Raw genomic sequence first — 18,495 nt, 5'->3', positions numbered from 1 at the left:
GACATTCACCCTTGAAAATCCTTGTGTTCCAAATGTTTTCCCTCCCTTCCTCCCACCCCCTCCCCAGAGGGCAAGTAATCCAACATATTTAATGTTAAACACGTGCAATTCTTCTATACATATTTCCACAAATAACATGCTATACAATAAAAATCAAGTCAAAAAGGGGAAAAAATGAGAAAGAAAACAAAATGCAGGCAAACAACAACAAAAAGGTGAAAATATTATATTGTGATCCACACTCAGTCCCCACAGTTCTCTCTCTGGGTGTAAATGGCTTTCTCCATCACAAATCCATTGGAAATGTCCTGAATCATATCATTTTTGAAAAGAGCCTTGTCTGCCAGAATTGATCATTGCATAGTCTTGTTGCTTTATACAATATTATTTTTTTCTCTTAATATCTTGCAACATTTTATTTTTTTATTATAGTTTTTATTTACAAGCTATATGCATGGGTAATTTTTCAGCATTGACAATTGCAAAATCTTTTGTTCCAATTTTTCCCCTCCTTCCCCCCACTTCTTCCCCAGATGGCAGGTTGACAATACATGTTAAATATGTTAAAGTATAAGTTATATATATATATGTATACATGTCCATACAGTTATTTTGCTGTACAAAAAGAATCGGACTTTGAAATAGTGTACAATTAACCTGTGAAGGAAATAAAAAATGCAGGCAGAATAAAATAGGAGGATTGGGAATTCTATGTAGTGGTTCATAGTCATCTCCCAGAGTTCTTTCACTGGGTGTAGCTGGTTCAGTTCATTATTACTCTATTGGAACTGATTTGGTTCATTTCATTGCTGAAGAAGGCCACATCCATCAGAATTGATCATCATATACTATTGTTGTTGAAGTATATAATGATCTCCTGGTCCTGCTCATTTCACTCAGCATATATACAATATTCTTTCCGTTTTATTTATTTCACTTAGCATCCGTTCATGTAAGTCTCTCCAAGCCATTCTAAAATCATCCTGCTGATCATTTCTTATAGAAGAATAATATTCCATAACATTCATATACCAAAACTTATTCAGCCTATTGCCAACTGATGGGCATCCACTCAATTTCATTCCTTGCCACTACACAAAGGACTGCTACAAACATTTTTGTACATATGGGTCATTTTCTCTTTTTATGATCTCTTTGGGATACAGGTCCAGTAGAGACAGTGCTGGATCAAAGGGTATGCAAAACTTGATAGTCCTTTGGACACAGTTCCACATTGCTCTCCAGAGTGTTTGGATCAGTTCATAACTCCTTCAATAATGTATTAATGTTCCAGTTTTCCCACATGCCATCCTACATTTATCATTATCTTTTCTTGTCATCTTAGTCAATCTAAGAGGTGTATAGTGGTACCTAAAAGTTGTCTTAATTGGCATTTTTCTGATCAATAGTGATTAAGAGCCTTTATAATCTCTTCTTACTATATTATGTTTTCCTCCCTCAGTAACACACACACACACACACACACACACACACACACACACATATATATATATATATATATATATATATATATAATATATATATAGTTTCAAATAATTACTATCACTGAAGGAAAAAATAGTTTGTGATATAGATACCTGAAACAAAGCATCGACATCTTTCTTGCTATTGCTCCCTCCAATTCTTCTATAAAGGATTTATCTACATTACCAATGCTCCATAAGTAGCAAAACCTGATGATGATGTGTTTTTTTTTTCTCTCTTATTCAAAAGGATATTCAGTAAGCTAAAACATATCAGACTCACAAAATCACATCTGACTTTTGTAAAATTGAGCCAACAAGACTGAATTTTTTCATATCACTTCACAGAAAGCAAGCATTTAAAAAAAATCTGATTTCATGTCATTTCATATTATATGTGAAATGTCAGATTTTTTTTCCCTGAAAGATAGCTATCACACTGGTTGTATAAGTTTCTTTCCCTTATGTCCCATCTTGGGATTATCTAATACAAATGTTTTCCTTTTAAAGTATTCAATCATGTATCTCAGTCAATTCTCAAATACATAGTTAATTCTCTATAACTAAAACCCCCCATAAAGTTGGCTATCATGTCAGTTGGCCAGTCATCCATTTATAACAATTCTTGTAGAATTTATTGGCCCCTCTTACATCATTTTGGATAATTTTGTGTTTCTGGCAAACCAGTTAACATTAGGAAGAGAATGCCTATATTTTTCTCCCAGTTCTACCATGGACTTTTATCACTAATTTATACAGATGTTTACACCATCCTCTTGAATGATTGTTGCTCATGGGGCTGCTAAACTCAAGAAGTGTATTCTTTCTTCTGCTGAAACTCATATGCACAAATAGCAGCTTGCAGAAGCTGTAACTTTTTGATCCTGAGTGTCTCTTATGAAAACTGTTTTTCTGAACTCATATTCCTCCTTCACACACACAGACACACCCCTATTTTTGAAGCTATATGACTATAATATGTATTAGCCCATTGCTAATTTTGATTTCTTTTTTTAAATTATTTTTTAGCACAAATTGCTTTATGAATCATGTTAGGAGAGAAATATCAGAGCAAAAGGGAAAAACCAGGAGAGAAATCAAAAAAAGAAAAAGAAATGAAGATAGCCTATGTTGATTTACGTTCAGTCTCCTAAGTTCTTTTTCTGGATGCAGGTGGCATTTTCTGTTGAGATTGCTTTGAATCACTGAATCACTGAGAAGAACCAAATAGTTGATCATTGCACTTTTTTGCTGTTATTGTGTACAATGTACTCCTGGTTCTACTTTTTTTCTCTCAGCATCAGTTTATGTAAATCTTTACAGACTTTTCTAAAATCGGGTTGTTCATCATTTTTTATAGAACAATATTATTCCATTATCTTCATATACCACAACTTGTTCAGCCATTCCTCAATTGATGGGCATCTACTCATTTTCATTTCTTAGTACCATAAAAATGCTGCTACAAACATTTTTGTATATGTAAGTAATATATTATGAAAGGTAAAATGGACAACTTTGATTACATTAAATTAAACAGTTTTTACACAAACAAAACCAACAGAAACAGGATTAAAAGAGAAGTACAAAGCTGGGCAAAAAATCTTTACAGCCAGAATTTCTCATAAAGGTGTCATTTCTCAAATAGTTAAAAAACTGTCTCAATTTATAATAATTCAAGTCATTACCAATTGACAAAGTTAAAGTTAAAGGGCATGATCAGACAATTTTCAGATGACCAAATGAGTCATCTATAGCAATAAGAAAAAACACTCTTATTGTTTATTAGAGAAATGTAAATTAAAACAACTGTGAGATACCACCATACACCTCTCAGATTGGCTAAGATTAACAGAAGAAGATCATGATAAATGTTGGAGGTGATTTGGGAAAACTGGAATTCTAATGCATTATTGGTGGAGTTGTGAAATTATTCAACCATTCTGTAGAACAATCTGGAACTATTCCAAAAAGGCTATAAAACTGTGTGTACTCATTGACCCAGAAATGCCATTATTGAAATCTTAATGGAGGGAGAAGGACTTACATATACAAAGTCATCCATACAGAGAGCAGTCCTGTTCTGAAAGGACTACATCAAATGGTTAAAGGGCATCAAATGATTAATTTCCAAGATATTTGAAAAAAGGAAGAAACTTATGGATAACATTAAAAAATGGTTGCAAAGTTATCAATAACTAATGAAACAAATGACTTCTTAGGATGATACCATGAACAAATTAGAAGAACAAGGGATAAGTTACCCGTAAGATCTTTGGAGAGAGGGATTTATGGCCAAAGAACTAGAAAACATTATGAAATGCAAAATGGACAACTTTGGTTACATTAAATTCAAAATTTTTTGAGATGGAAAGATAATTTAGTAATTAAATTGTATTTAGAAATATAGTTTCTTAGAAATAGAATAAGACAAAATATTGGAATTGAAGAAACCTTAGAAATCATTTAATACAAACTCATATTTTAGAAATGAAGAAAATGAATCTCAGAGTAATTAATGTATTTTAACTTCAGAAAGTCATTACCTATTAGATCCAAAGATCTTAAAATGGCTCCTTTGACTATCAGGTTTATCCAGTTTATTTCATTTACTGTAATAAAATGCCATTTCATTTCCTAGATCATAAAATAGCATCTGAAATAAAATTGTCAGGTTTTTTTGTCTAGTAAGAAAGTTGTGCTACATGTTTCAATGTGCCTATAAAATATTATAACTGCTACATAGTGATGACTTAGTATCTTTTCTCTAGACAAAGAAAACTAATAAACTTTTAAATGCCACTAATTATGAATGGTGCACTCTATTCTTGAATGCCTGCAAATTATTAAAGTGTAGTAACTTAGGCAGTTGAAGTAATAAAAAAGTCCAAAAATTACATTTAAAAGAGAAGTTACCAATTTCTGGTCAATGTATTACTCGATTACACAATGGATTCTCTTTTAGTTCTTTTTTTTTTGAACCAGTATTTATAGTTATTAAAAAACAAAAATTAAACACTGTTCCCTGTGTTCCCTGACTAGTAGAATGAAAGTCTATATCAACTATGTGAAAGAGTATTTTTGGGGGCAGCTAGGTGGTACAATGGACAGAGCACTAGCCCTGAAATCAGGAGCACCTGAGTTCAAATCTGACTTCAGACACTTTACACTTAACACTTTCTAGTTGTGTGACCCTAGGCAAGTCACTTAATTCCAATAGAGAGAGAGAGAGAGAGAGAGAGAGAGAGAGAGAGAGAGAGAGAGAGAGAGAGAGAGAGAATATTTTCCTTTTCTTTAAATGCCATTTATATATTGTTTCCATAAGGCTAGCAGGTTATGTTGTTAAAGATAAAGTTGAAAAGCAATTCAACAATTTTATAAAAAGTCCTTATTGGGATTCCAGAGGGACTTAAGTATATTAGAAATAGGTAAATGGTCACATTTTTATCAGGTGTAAAATTGTAGTTAGTGGTCAATATTAAAAATAATAAATGAATAAATTGGCATATAAAAATAGTGATTACAAAGGTAGCAATTAGCAATGCCAAGGAAGAGGTGTCCTGCAAGGCAGTATAATAATGTTATCTTGGGACAACAATTATATCTAGAGACAATGAATATATCTAGGGATAGTGTTTGTATCTGCAGCTAATGTTTGAGATAAACAATGAGGGAATATATTTAAGATTAAAGAAAGATCATCTGTTGCCTGGGTCTCTTATGAACTTGTTTATACTATCTAGTACTTTTTTCAGTATCTGTCCTCATAATTCTAAACATTATCAAGCATCATTTTACAACCTATTACAAAATGTTTTCTTACTAATCTAGTGACTAGATAGCTCCGTGGCTTTATACATTACAAACCTAAGTTGAATTGAAGTAGAAAAAACACTCTCAAAGATGAATTCTTCCAGCTATTACAGCCTACTTATTTCTTTGTAATTCCCATTTAGTTAATAGATTACTATATAGTATATGAGGCTGGATTTGAACTCAGGAAGTTCTGATTAGAAGCTTTTTGTAGTAAATATTGTGCTGCCTAATTAAATCTTTAATTAGGCACCTGCTATGTGCCAAAAGGCACATATGTGCTATGTACATTAGCAGATATATACTCTTATACCTATAAAGAACTGAGCTCAAAGTTTCCCTCTAATAAATAAATGAATGAATGAATGAATAAATAAATAAATAAATAAATAAAAAGTAAAAATACAAATAAAAAATAAAAAAACCTCTGTGTAGGTTAGCTCTATGGTGCATTCAGCTGTTAAACTAAAGGGGTCCCTTAGAATTGAGATTTCTCACTATCTGTGGCTTGAAGGAAGATGCAGTAGCCATATCCTGGTAAAGCATTTTGTTAGATGGGCCAACCCAGCTTGAGGATAACTGATGGGTCTCAAACCTTTCAATGAGTTAGGAAAATATCTACTCAATTATATGAAAATATCCCTCAGCACAATGGGTGGAGTAAAACAATTTATTCCAATACCATAAAGGTGGTGGAAGCAAATGTTGTTGAGCCCATAGAACTTTATCAGGCATCACAGATGTCAAGGTTATACATTGCCATTGCCAGTTTTTTGATTTTTGTCCTGCCATTGAACTTTGATTTCTCAACAAAAAGTAGTAAGACTGATTGGGCAGCTAGCTCACTTAAATCTAATTCATGTGCAAAGTAAGATATCACCCAAGAGAAGTCATTGAACTTCTTTAAAAACAGAGTGAACAACATTGGCTCTGTAACCATAGGCAAGAGAGTCATTTAACCTGTCTCTCTAGTAGACAGCTCTCTAAGACTAAGCTGAAAAGAAAGCATAGATACATATTGGTAGAAAGTGTTTTCCAATCTGAGACTTCCAATCCTTGTATCTGTTTCTATCCTAAAGGATTATTAGAAATTGAAACAGTGTGAAATATTAGGTGTACAAATCCAAATCCAAAGATAGTTTATGTTTTCTAGGAGCTTATAATTAATCCTCTAGGAAGAAACAATAGACATAGAATAATGGTGGCCAGGGAGAAAAGCTTTGATGTTAAATGTTATAGATGACAAAAAAAAAAAAAAGCCAAAGAGGATAGATGGATACAACCCAGCCAGAAACAAGGTCAGAGTTAATTGGATCATAGTTTACTTTTCCTGAGGAACAGGAGTGGGTGTGTGAGGAGGAAAAGCATGGCTCTTGTGAAGAAACTAGACAGCTTTCTAGGACGTTATGGAAAAGAGTGCCAGAGAAAAGGCAGTGAGATGAATAGTAGCTTCACCTAAAATGAATTTCAGATGTAGGACAGTAGGGCCACTGGGCAGAAATCCCTACAGAGCTAGTTTTCTGGTGTGAATGAAGAGTTATATGTCTTGTGACTTTTGGTATGGGTGCTTGAATGGAAAGGACTGAGCAATCTGATTAATGAAGAAGAAGGCAATGAGGCAATATTTGATTACATAGGAAATCATATGTAAAATCCAAATCAAGTAGACCTCTAATAAATTGAATAGCATTTAGAGAAAATTCCTATGACTGTGTGGGATCATAACAAATGAGGTTTTATAGAAGGAATGATAGAGAAGAGACAATATACTCTATGTAAGTATTTAAAAGTCTGTTCTGTAAAAGAGGGATTACACTAGTGTAGCATTGCCTCAGGAACAGAACTAAATTTAATGGGTGGAAACCATTCCAAGGTGGAGATTTTAGCCTTCAAATAAGGAAGAAAAAAAAGAATTCTTAACATTTAGAACTATTCAAAAAGAGAATGAGTTCCTTTAGGCTTTAGTAAATTCACCATTAATAAATCTTTTCATGTGAAAACCTGATGTCATTTTCCCCCACTTATTTTCATTTGTTATTCTTATTGTTCTGGACTTGTGATCATGTCAGTATAGGGAACTCCTTGTGTGAAAATTTCCTCCACTGTTACAGATCATTAATTCCTTTGTAATTTGTAGTCTTTTCAATTTAAAAATAAAACAGAATTTTTGCTTCTTTCCCTGAGGTAGGAGAAGAAAGAAATTCATAACTCTTGTATAATGTTGACATATCCAAGCAAAGCAAATTATTCCATTGACCAAGTTCAAAAATGTGTTTCACATTAAACATATTAATTTATCATCTCTCTTTCATGAATTATGAAGCAATTTTTTATCAGTCCTCTTAAGTTAGCTAAGCCACAAACAGGCAAAGTGACTTTGCCCATGATCAGAAAATCAATATTTATTCTGATACAACTTGAATCCAGATCTTCTTAACTACAAAGCCAAAGTTTTCTCACCACACCAAATTGGCTCTCACTTGTCCATGATGTACAAGTTAAACATTTATTAAGTGCCAACTATATACAGAGCATTGAGTTTCATGGTTTGGATACAGGGACATTCATTGGGTCAAAAAGCTTTATTAAAAAATTGTAACACAGCACATACTATAATTAATATTAGGAATATAAAGAAAAAGATAAAACAGTAAAAAGATCCCCTTCCGAATCTTGAATATATTTGTTGTCTGTCCCCTTGAGAAATCTAATTGGAGAGACAACAGAGAGATGTAATATCCCTGTAAGTGGGTTTTTGTGGCATGGGAAAGCCCATCTAAACACAAGGATGGAAAATGAAATGCAAATTGGGGTAGAACTGGTAGATTAATTTGACTGGAACAGAGAATGTGAAGGAGCTGAACAAGGACTGAGTTGAGCTTAACAAGAACTAAGGACTAACTAAGCAGAAAAGGTATTATATCCTAAAAGTAAAAAGAAGCTGATAAAAAGTTCTAAGAAATTAACAGTCAGATCTGTGCATTATGTACCTTAAGCTGGTAGGTATATAAAAGCTAGATTGAAGAGGGGAGAAATTAAAAGCAGGTTAGACCAATAAGTTGGCACAGTAATGCAGAATAGAATTGGCTATGTCTGAACTAGGAAAGTGGCTTAAAAGAGTCAAAAGGGGGTGGATATAAAACTTGAAAAAGTAGAATTGTCAAGATTTCTCAATTGATTGAAAGTTATATTGTTTGGTATTTTCAGTTATATTAGACTGTGACATCATTTGAGCTTTTAGGCAAATAGACTTAAGTGACTTGCTTATGGTCCCACTGTAAATATTTGAGATCTGCCTTAAATTCAGGAAGTGTCTACTTGATTCCAAGCCCATCACTTTATCTACCATGCCACCTAGCTGCCCTTTAAATATGACAGCTATCTATTGTTTATATTGAGCTTTAAGATTATGCTACCTCAGGGCAGCTGAGTGGCGCAGTGGAAAGAGCACCAGCCTTGAATTCAGGAGGACCAGAGTTCAAATCTGATCTCAGACACTTAACACTTTCTAGCTGTGTGACCCTAGGCAAATCACTTACCCCAGCCTCCAAAAAAAAAAAAAAAAAAAAAAAAATTATGCTACCTCCATTACAGGGAAGTAGGGGTGAGGAAGAAAAGAAAGTAGATGACCGAAGGCAAGTGATGATGGGGAAAGGGTAGTTGGCTATTATCCACATTTTATAAACTGGGAAATTTAAGCTGAAGGAAATCAGATGACTTCTCCAAGGGGACATACTTCTGTCTTCAGGCAGGATTTAACATTTGATCTTCCTGCTTACAAGCCCAATATTCACTTAGATGCCACTTAATATAGTAAAATAAGGTGTGTTACTCTAAGGTCTGAAAACTGACTGGGTATCACAAAGGTAGTGACATCTACAGATATGGGGTAGTTTGGAGGGGGGGGTAGGTTTAAGAAAGCAGGACTTTTTTCTCTTCTGTTTTACACAATGAGTTTGATATGGAAAAAGAACATCAAGTGGAGATTCCTAGCAGATAGTTGAGGTTGTGAAACTAGAATTCAGGGAAAAGTATAAATGTTGCATAGGGTAGGGTGGGTGGGTGTATAATTCCTTTTCAGATATGGCTTGAACTAGCTGACTCTCCAAGGTCTTTTGTAACTCTTCTTTTATGGTTAGAAAATCCCTCATATTGTGTTTAGTTATTATATATATATATATATATATATATATATATATATATATATATGTATATATATATATATATATATATATATTACTATTTATGATAAATGTGCAGTGATGTCTAAAAAAACACAAAAGATCTGGTTATCACAAAATCCTTTCTTTGAAATATTCATGTTTTCTTTTAGTATCAAGGGAAAAGAGTAAAAACAAAAATAAAACATGTAAGTTCATGTTTCAGACTTCATTAAAAACAAAACAAAACAAAGCAAAAAAAAAAAAAAAACCAAAAAAAAAACATCAGACACTCACCTCAGTCATTCTGTTTCATCCAATTACATTTTAGATTTCCCCTTTTGCTTACTCTCTTGAATATTGCTATAAATTCAAATCCTCTCACTTGAACTGCCCAGTGGCTACATTCAATTATCCATTATGATGTATTTGATCCCATAATTCTGGCATATGAGATTCTTAAGTGGAAACTTTATAATTTCTCATTTTGTAAAAGACATGGGATCAATTATCATTGTTTTTCTGCTCTCATACCAAGGATAATGGCCTTGCCTCTTAAGGTAGTACCATAGAAATTGACTTAACATAGAGTTTGGTTCCCTCAATACGGATATATTTTATTATCTTCCATCAGTGGAAATCTCATATTCATATAGGTTGGTCTGTGTACAGTCACCTTAGCTGTGAGTGTAGGCTCCCTTAGTTTAATATGATATCCATGAAGAATCAGTTTAATGCCTAAGAATGTATTCATGTTTTCATTTTCCCAGAAAGGATGGGAAAAGACATGATAACCATACATTTTGACATAAGGAAAAAACAAATAAAGTGCTTCTACTTAAAAGCTCTTATATTAATGCAAAACCATTTTAGTATTATCATTTAAAAAAATAGAACAAAACTGCTTAGACCAAAGTAGTGTCCATTTTCAGGCCCTTATTTGCTGAAATCAAAATTCTACAAAAAAACAATCAAAAAACAAAACAAAACACAGATCTATCCTATACATATAGAGCATTCACCTCATTACTTCAAGTTTAAATTTAAAATGCTTTGTTTACTAGTGATTCCTTATAAGCCCAAACTAACAAACAATATTTAGACTTTTTTGCATAACAGAAAACAAAAATGCTTTTCTCCAAAAAAAGATTCACAATCATTTTTTCATTTTATTAAAGCAGTGATATACTTCCTTTAATATGAGTTTACTAAACGAATAATGAAAGATTATGAAAAAGTGCAACTGTTGTAATGTTTTTTTTTTCATTTTTTTTCAATAGCTAGTTTAATATCTAGAGTATCAGAGACATTGGCTCTCAACCTGTGATGAGAAATGCCAAATATTCTCTAGAGTGCCATGCTTGAAAAGATGTATAAGAGCTTGCCACTCATTTATAGGATTACCTTTTGGTATATAATAGAAAGAAGTAAAATTACCCTGATGTCATTCTTTTCAGCTGCCATGGTAGAAATAGAAATAGGCCTTATCTAGTGGTTTTGATATGCACCAAAAATAAAATGGATACTAAGAAAATAATTCACTGATGTGATTTTAAATGTACTGACCTTTTTCAATTTCTCTTCAGATTTCATAAATCTCCAACAACCTGAGTTTTTTTTTCCTTAGCTTTTATTACAGAGGCCTAATATTTTGCTGCTCTAAGAAGGGCAAATTTATTCCAGGAGCAAACTGCAGGAGCAGCCTTTCTTAACTCAAGCAGCACATATTAAGCAAAAAGAAACCCATTAAATGTCACCTTCCATTTTAAGGAATCATTCAAAGACAAGACATCCTGAGTTTCCACTCCTATTTCTTGTACTGACAGGCTGAAGTAATGTGCTGCACTTGTCAGAGGCAGTCAAGGAGCCAAAACTGAGTGAACTGATAGTGATCACATCTCCAGTGGACTGGCAAGGCTTAGGCTACATGCCCCATCACTCAGCTTTCTAGTTAAATTCCCTTCCCTTTGTCTCCTGATGAGCCAGGTGAATGTCCACTCCCCTACTTCACAAGCTCAGAAGGTATAAGCAAAAGTACCAGAGTATATTGATTTATCTTCCTAAAATCAAATCTCCTCTTAGGGTTTTGTTTTATATGTGGTAAGAAGAGATTCTGAAATCATTGGTCCTTCAACAAAGCTCAACTTGAAAATAATCAAGGCAATATAATCATACATTATGGTGTAATGGAAAAAAAACATTAATATTCCCTAATAAGCCTTAGATTCATGTGCTCTGCCACATAAATGAGTGACATTAGGTAAGTTACATAACATATTTGGGCACAAATTTGTATGTATATAAAATGAAGGGGGATAATTAGATTCTGAAGTTCAAGTTGTGGATGTATGATTCGATATAATGCTTTAGGATTTGGACCATATTTTATATATTTTATCTCATTGGATCTTCACAATAAGCCATTGTGCCAGATATTATTTAATGCCTATTTTACAGAAAAGAAAACTGAAGCTTAGATATTAAATATTTTCTAATGATATAGTTAACAAGTATCTGAAGTGGGATTTGAATTTACTTGTCCTTGATTCCAAGTCTAGCACTTTTTCACTACAGAATAATTAAGGGATGATTTTTAATTTTACAAAACAATTTATTGCATATCTCTTTTAAGAAACTCCACTTTCTCTAATGTTCAGTCATCAAGATTTGCAAAACAAGCAAACTCTCCACCCTTCCAAAAAAATGGCAAATTTTATGCATATGTTTTGCATAAAAGACTTAGATTTACCTGGGCCTAGTTTTCATATTATTCACAGACTGAGAACTGGAAGAGACATTAGCAGTCATCAAATTGAAGTCCTTACTTTACAGAAAAGGATGCTGGGTTCCAGTGAGTTTAAATAGCTGTGGGTTCTTCACAGTCATATAGGCAGTAAATGGAACAATCAAAATCATGTAGTTGGCTATAATGAAATGTCTTCTCTAAACACAGACAAAACTTCCAAATCAAGGGAAAGCCTTTATGCAGAATATATAGAATTTCCTTTAATTTTCTCTTATGAGAGTCAAAATAAATTGATTTACCAATGGTACATAAAAAATAAACAGGCTAATACTTAAAAAATTATTTGTATAATTGGTGCCAATAATCCTCATACTCATTGATGTGAGGCGAAACTTTCACTATCCCATGTGTACGTTTGTCATTTATCCCCTTCTCCTCAGGTGCAAAGAAGGCTACCAAGGAGTCCGCTGTGATCAGTTTTTGCCGAAAACCGATTCCATCTTGTCGGATCCAAGTACGTCCAATGTTTTGTTTTGTTTTGTTTTGTTTTTAAATTCTTCTTCTTATGTCTACAATGCACATAAAGGACAACTGTGTTCCATGACACAGAAGGCAAGATGAATTTCTTGCAGTGAAATGTAATAAATTATTTAAAAAAAATATATATATATACATATATATGTATATATACATATATATGTATATGTGTACATATATATATATATATATATATATATATATATATATATCCACTGAATATTGTATCAGAGGCACTTAGCCTGGAGATTCTTGCTTTCAATTAGGAGGAAATTGCTCTCTTTCCTATTCACTAGTTCTAGTAACTGCTCAAACTCATACAAATTGCTCATACTGCTTGGCCCACCTAGATAATTTAGTGATTTATTCTGTGTGGGAATACTCTCCAAAGAGGTAAATTGAAAGATCTGTGACTGGGCAAATGACTCTTAATAAATTTCTGGAGTCCTGTAGAAGTAAAGGATCACAACATTTTAAGTGTCACAATCAGATTGCAGACCTTAAAATTTCAACTTGAACACAATCTCACACTGCTTATCAACTATAAAATAATATATTGAAATATTATTCTACCATTAGAAATAAGTACTACCTTCCTCTAATATGTAGTAATTCCTATGGAAAAAACATAGTCCAGTGAAAAAAAGCAATGCATTTAAAGCCAAAAGACCCAAGTTCAAATTCTTCTGCCTCTTAATATTTGCCCTTTAATCTCTACAGATAAATAATTAGTTGGCTGTTAACTTTACAAAATTATTCACCACAGGTCTCTTTTAGATAATCCCAGCTTTCTTAGACAAGCCCCCAGATCAATGTTCTTTCAACATCCTCATCTACAAAATGAGGAGATCAGAATAAATGGACAACGAGGCACATTCTAACTCTTAAAAACAAGAATCTTGTTCCTTGAACCAACACTGATGCATATATATTATAGGACGGTATTAAGTCTTTTTTCCCCCTTGTTCTTGTACCATTTAGTGGAAAGAGGATTGAACTTCATGTCAGAATATGTGTGTATGAGTCTTAGCTCTAATATTCTGTAGATAAGGTTGAAAAAATTGAATCCTACTAAGATATAGTGATAGCTGATTTAATTACTATATAAAACTTTATTTATTTAAATCTACCTTTTTGGCATATTTATTCTTCAGAACTATAATATAGAATAATCTTTGTATTAAATGTGCTAAATAAAATAGTAATGTAAGTGTATTTATAGTGTTTAGGTTTGAGCTAACTTTGTGAACCACCTGATTTTTATTCATTTCATTTGGATGACTTTGAAGCTTTGCCTACAAATGGTCAATGCAATAATTACAAATGGTTAATATAATTATATTTTTAATTAAATATATTTTTAAATTAATGAAAATATTATATTTTTAAATTAATGAAAGAAAACCAAGGCCTCTAATAAGAATCACTATGTATAACCATATGTATTTAAATTATGTATTTTATATATTAAATAATACAACTATTCATTTTAAGATATTTCATAATTTAGAATTTATTAAAATAATATTAATAAGACATGCTCAAAAGTAAGAATATATTGTATTCAGAAAATTTCATGAACTCTTTAAAGAGCTGGGGTATGACTGTGTTACTTAACATACTTTCTTGAACAATATAAATACTTCTTAAGCATTTTTAAAATTTCACTGATACTGTTGTTTACAAATACTTTGAAGTCATTTAAAATGTTTTTAAAAATCTTTCAAAATAGCAAATGTTCTATCTTGCAAAAATTAAACATTAGCAATATATATGAAATTCTTTAATATAGATTCCTTCTATATTTTATTCCTTTAAATACAATAAATGATTGTTGAATTGAATATATATGGATATATATATGTGGGGGGTATGTGGCTTTTCTAATAATGCCCACTTGTATATTAGAAATAGTCTACTTCAGCTTCCTTTTTTTATGTTGAAGAACAGTAAACTAATAACCAAAGAGGGCAATTGCCTTATTCAAGATCAGGAATACTATGTTTCATTCATTAACCTTTGGGTTCAAACTATTTTTTCTTTCTTTTTTTTTTTCTCCCTTGTTTGCAAAGTTGTTAAAAAATCCATTAGATGAATATAAATCAACATACTAAAAGGATATCTTATTTAAGGCATTTGCCATTGTATTGGCAATATTCTTTTTTTGCCCAGCTACATTTCTCCTTAAGAAAAGAGGTTGTATAAAACTCAGAGTCCAGAATACCTTATATCCCCCTCAGAAATAAATGTCATAAACCTATAGTCCTTTATTAGGATGGCTATATATCAGAGGGATATTGTTAAGTTTTCTTTTTGTACATAGGAAAAGAAATTGAATTTGGAATCAGAGTATATGAAGTTTTGTATAGGCTCTGCAATTTCCCAGCCATATGACTTTAAGAAGTTACTTGTTTTCCCCAGACTCAATTTTCTTGATAGTAAAAGAAAGGAAAGATTCAGAAGAGATTTAAAGTTTGTTTTTGCTATGATATACTACGATCCTTTCCTTGCTTAGGGACAACAATATTGTTTGTGGTGACAGTTGAAAATAGTCAGCAGAATTAACTTGAAAATTACTTTTTGCTGAGTGGAGTGACCTTTGATTAATTCATTTAACAAACATTCACTGAGTATCTGTTATGTATAAGGAATTGTGCTAACTTCTGTGCCAGATATAAAGTAGTCAAATGTCTCTCCCTCTGAGGTTCATTGTGAATATTACTATTACTGATTGCTTGAACCAAGAGAGAAGGCTCACTCAAAACAATTTTGTTATGACCTTCAGGTATAGATATGATTAGCGACAATCAGAAGACAGGATAACAGAAAGAAAAAATCTTAGTAAGGACCTGCCTGCACTATCGCCATGTTCCATTTTTAGTGCTGCCACATACTAGCTCTGTAACTAAATAGAATAAAATTCTATTTTTGTTACTACTCAATCATTCAGTCTATGTCCAACTCTTCATGCCCCTCACTTGTGGTTTTCTTGGCAAAGATAGCAAAGTAGTTTACTATTTCCCTTTCAATTTACAGGTGAAAAAACTGAGGCAAGTAGGATTAATAGCGAATAAATGTCTGAGGCCAGAATTGAACTCAGGAGGATGTCTCCCTGACTCCATGCCCAGCACTCTATATACTGAGCCACCTATTTTTCCTGTTTCTATTCTATATGTCAAATAAGATCATTTGTTTTTAACAATCTTTAAAGTCCCTTCCAGCTTTTTGATTTTGTATCTATTCTCTTCTCCTGATGACATGTCAGTCATAATTCCACTGACCTACACTCACTGACCTGCAGAAATTTCCATTCCCAACACACTCCATTTGGACTGTCTTTAAAGCATTGTGCAGTTATTTAAGTTTTTACTGAGCTAAGCCTCTGCTGAGATGCCCTTGTAGAAAGATAATTTAGTATGCTCTCTATAACGTGTAAATATATATTCCCCTAATGATGTGTGTAAAGTTTGTGGTCTTTATTTGCTTTTGTTTTGTTTTGTTGGGTGGGGATAGTTAGAGGCTATTATAATTTTCTTCCTCAGAGGATCACTATAGTGTGATGGGAAGAATTTGGACCAAAGAAAACTTGGATTCCAGTCTCTACCACTGCCACACCACTTAGGGGAGTCATAGAAATGCTCTGAACCTTATTTTCTTCAGCTGTAAAAAATAAAATGAACATCAATAGTTAGTGCCACCTAATTCTCAAGGTGTTTTAATGACTAGATGAGGTAATATAAATCATACAATTCTCTGTTGGATCATGAAGAAAGAGAGGTTTGACCAAATAGTTCATGCTAGGCCAGCAACTCATTCAAAACTTAGTCATAAATTTTATGGAACTTCTAGTCTTACAGATTTTCACAGGGCACTGAAAGGTTATATAATCATTCATATCAGAGGATAAGTCTTGAGTCCTTACTGAAAGACCAAAAGTCCAATGGCTATGTCAGCCCATTTCCATATAAATTAACATATGAAATTAAATTCTTATTATTATCGCTATTACTATGTTTGAATGAGCCAATCAAGTATAAAAAAATATTGGCTCACCTATGAGCTACTTAAAAAAACCCTATTTTTCCATTCTTTTCCACAATCAATAGAAACTAATCAAGTTTGTTTTGATAAATATCTTTGTCAAGGAACAAACACAAGCTTATTTTATACTTTAAAAAGAAAATTTTCAAACCAAAACTATGTCAAAAGGATATCTAAACTCCTGCTTTCTACAATAGCCCTGGTTCAAGGAAGCTTAAAGTACATAAAGTACATACATGGTATTTTGATGAATTGTTTCCCTCAACAAGTTGAATACTTTCTGCCTGACTTTCAGGAAATTAGCTTTAGAGTATGAAATGAAATATTAATATTGAATGCGCATTTAGAATGGTAGGCTCTGTCTGTAAGCATTACTATAAGGTCATTTGATTGAATTAATAAATATTATCCTGCTTCTGAATGGGGATAAAGGACCACTTAATAAACAAACATGAAATTTTATGTCCTAGTTTATATCAGGATCCCCAGAGAATAATCAAACCAAACTATCTTAATTGTCTTGATTAGCACTGAATGAAAAAATCTACCTTAAAGAGAAAGAAATTTTTTGCTTTTAATTTTTTTCCACTTGCCTTATAAATTAAAGATTGGCTCAAATGAAAAAAAAAAGACTTATTAGCAATATCAAAACTAGGAAAGTCATTTTAATAAATATCTTTAAATGAACATATATTAGACCTGGAAGAAATTTAGGCAATGTAGACAGATGATACAGAGATAGATAGATAGATAGATAGATAGATAGATAGATAGATAGATAGATAGATAAAGGGACAGAAGAAAGGACATTAAGCAAAGTTACAAGTAAAAAGAATTTATTTCCAGAGAAGAGTTGGAATTGGTGTGTGGGGGGTTAAAGTAGAGGAACAATTATAGCTATTCTGACATATTTGAAAGTATAGCATCTACAAGATACATTGAATTGTTTTTCTTGATATCAGAGGGAAGTGTGTAGAAACAATATATGAAAATTGTAAAGAGGCAAATTCCCTATGAAAATGTAGAAAACCTCCTTACAATTAGAGCTTTTTACAAGTAGAATGGGATATCTCAGGAGATAATAATCTCCCTATCACTGAAAGCTATTTTCATTTATCTTAGATGCTATAGACAGTTTGAGGGTTTGAAGGCATGAGATAAAAAGATGACTTCTGAGGCCCTTTTCAATTTTAAGGTAGTATTATTTTATTAATATATTTATTTTGTCTAGAACTATGTTTTGTTGGTGTAGTTGGCTAGTGAGAAGCTCTCCCCCCTACTTGAATATCTAGAACTATATTTCATAGTCCTAGAAAGTTACTTTGGGTATTGAAATATTGTGACTTGTCCAAAATGACACACTACATGAATATATGTTGAAGAGTGATGTAGGATCTAGTTCTTCCTGACTCTGAGGTCTGCTCATGACACTACTAGATCTTCACTGGTTTGTTTAAAGCATCAAATGAAAGATTCAATATAAAGAAAACTAAAATTGAGAATACAATCATATATGTAATATAATTAGAAATTGATATGCTTTCTTTGAAGACTTAATTCTTTATTAGAATCTTGTATTTCTGAAATAACTACTTCAGAAATTGGACTAATGGTCGATCAAGAGTCCACAATATCCAATATAAATTGATTGTGAGCCTAAAGAAATATGAAAATGAATCTCAAAGGTTTCAATAGGAACCCCAATGGTCTAGAG

The 18,495-nt window shown here is 32.4% G+C and overlaps 1 protein-coding gene across 2 annotated transcripts in view; it reads left to right on the top strand.

Moving 5' to 3' along the window:
• The window catches only part of LOC141558848 (pro-neuregulin-3, membrane-bound isoform-like), a 959,615-nt gene that overhangs the window by 795,466 nt on the left and 145,654 nt on the right, over positions 1 to 18,495 (top strand). For both annotated transcript variants that reach the window (XM_074296649.1, XM_074296648.1), the window contains exon 3: positions 12,644 to 12,717. In XM_074296649.1, coding sequence (XP_074152750.1) covers positions 12,644 to 12,717 — 74 coding nt within the window. The remainder of the gene's footprint in view (positions 1 to 12,643; positions 12,718 to 18,495) is intronic.

The sequence above is a fragment of the Sminthopsis crassicaudata genome, chromosome 2 (assembly GCF_048593235.1).
Source record: "Sminthopsis crassicaudata isolate SCR6 chromosome 2, ASM4859323v1, whole genome shotgun sequence".
In the NCBI taxonomy this organism is placed as follows: Eukaryota; Metazoa; Chordata; class Mammalia; order Dasyuromorphia; family Dasyuridae; genus Sminthopsis; species Sminthopsis crassicaudata.
This window is presented reverse-complemented; position numbering and strand designations above follow the sequence as displayed.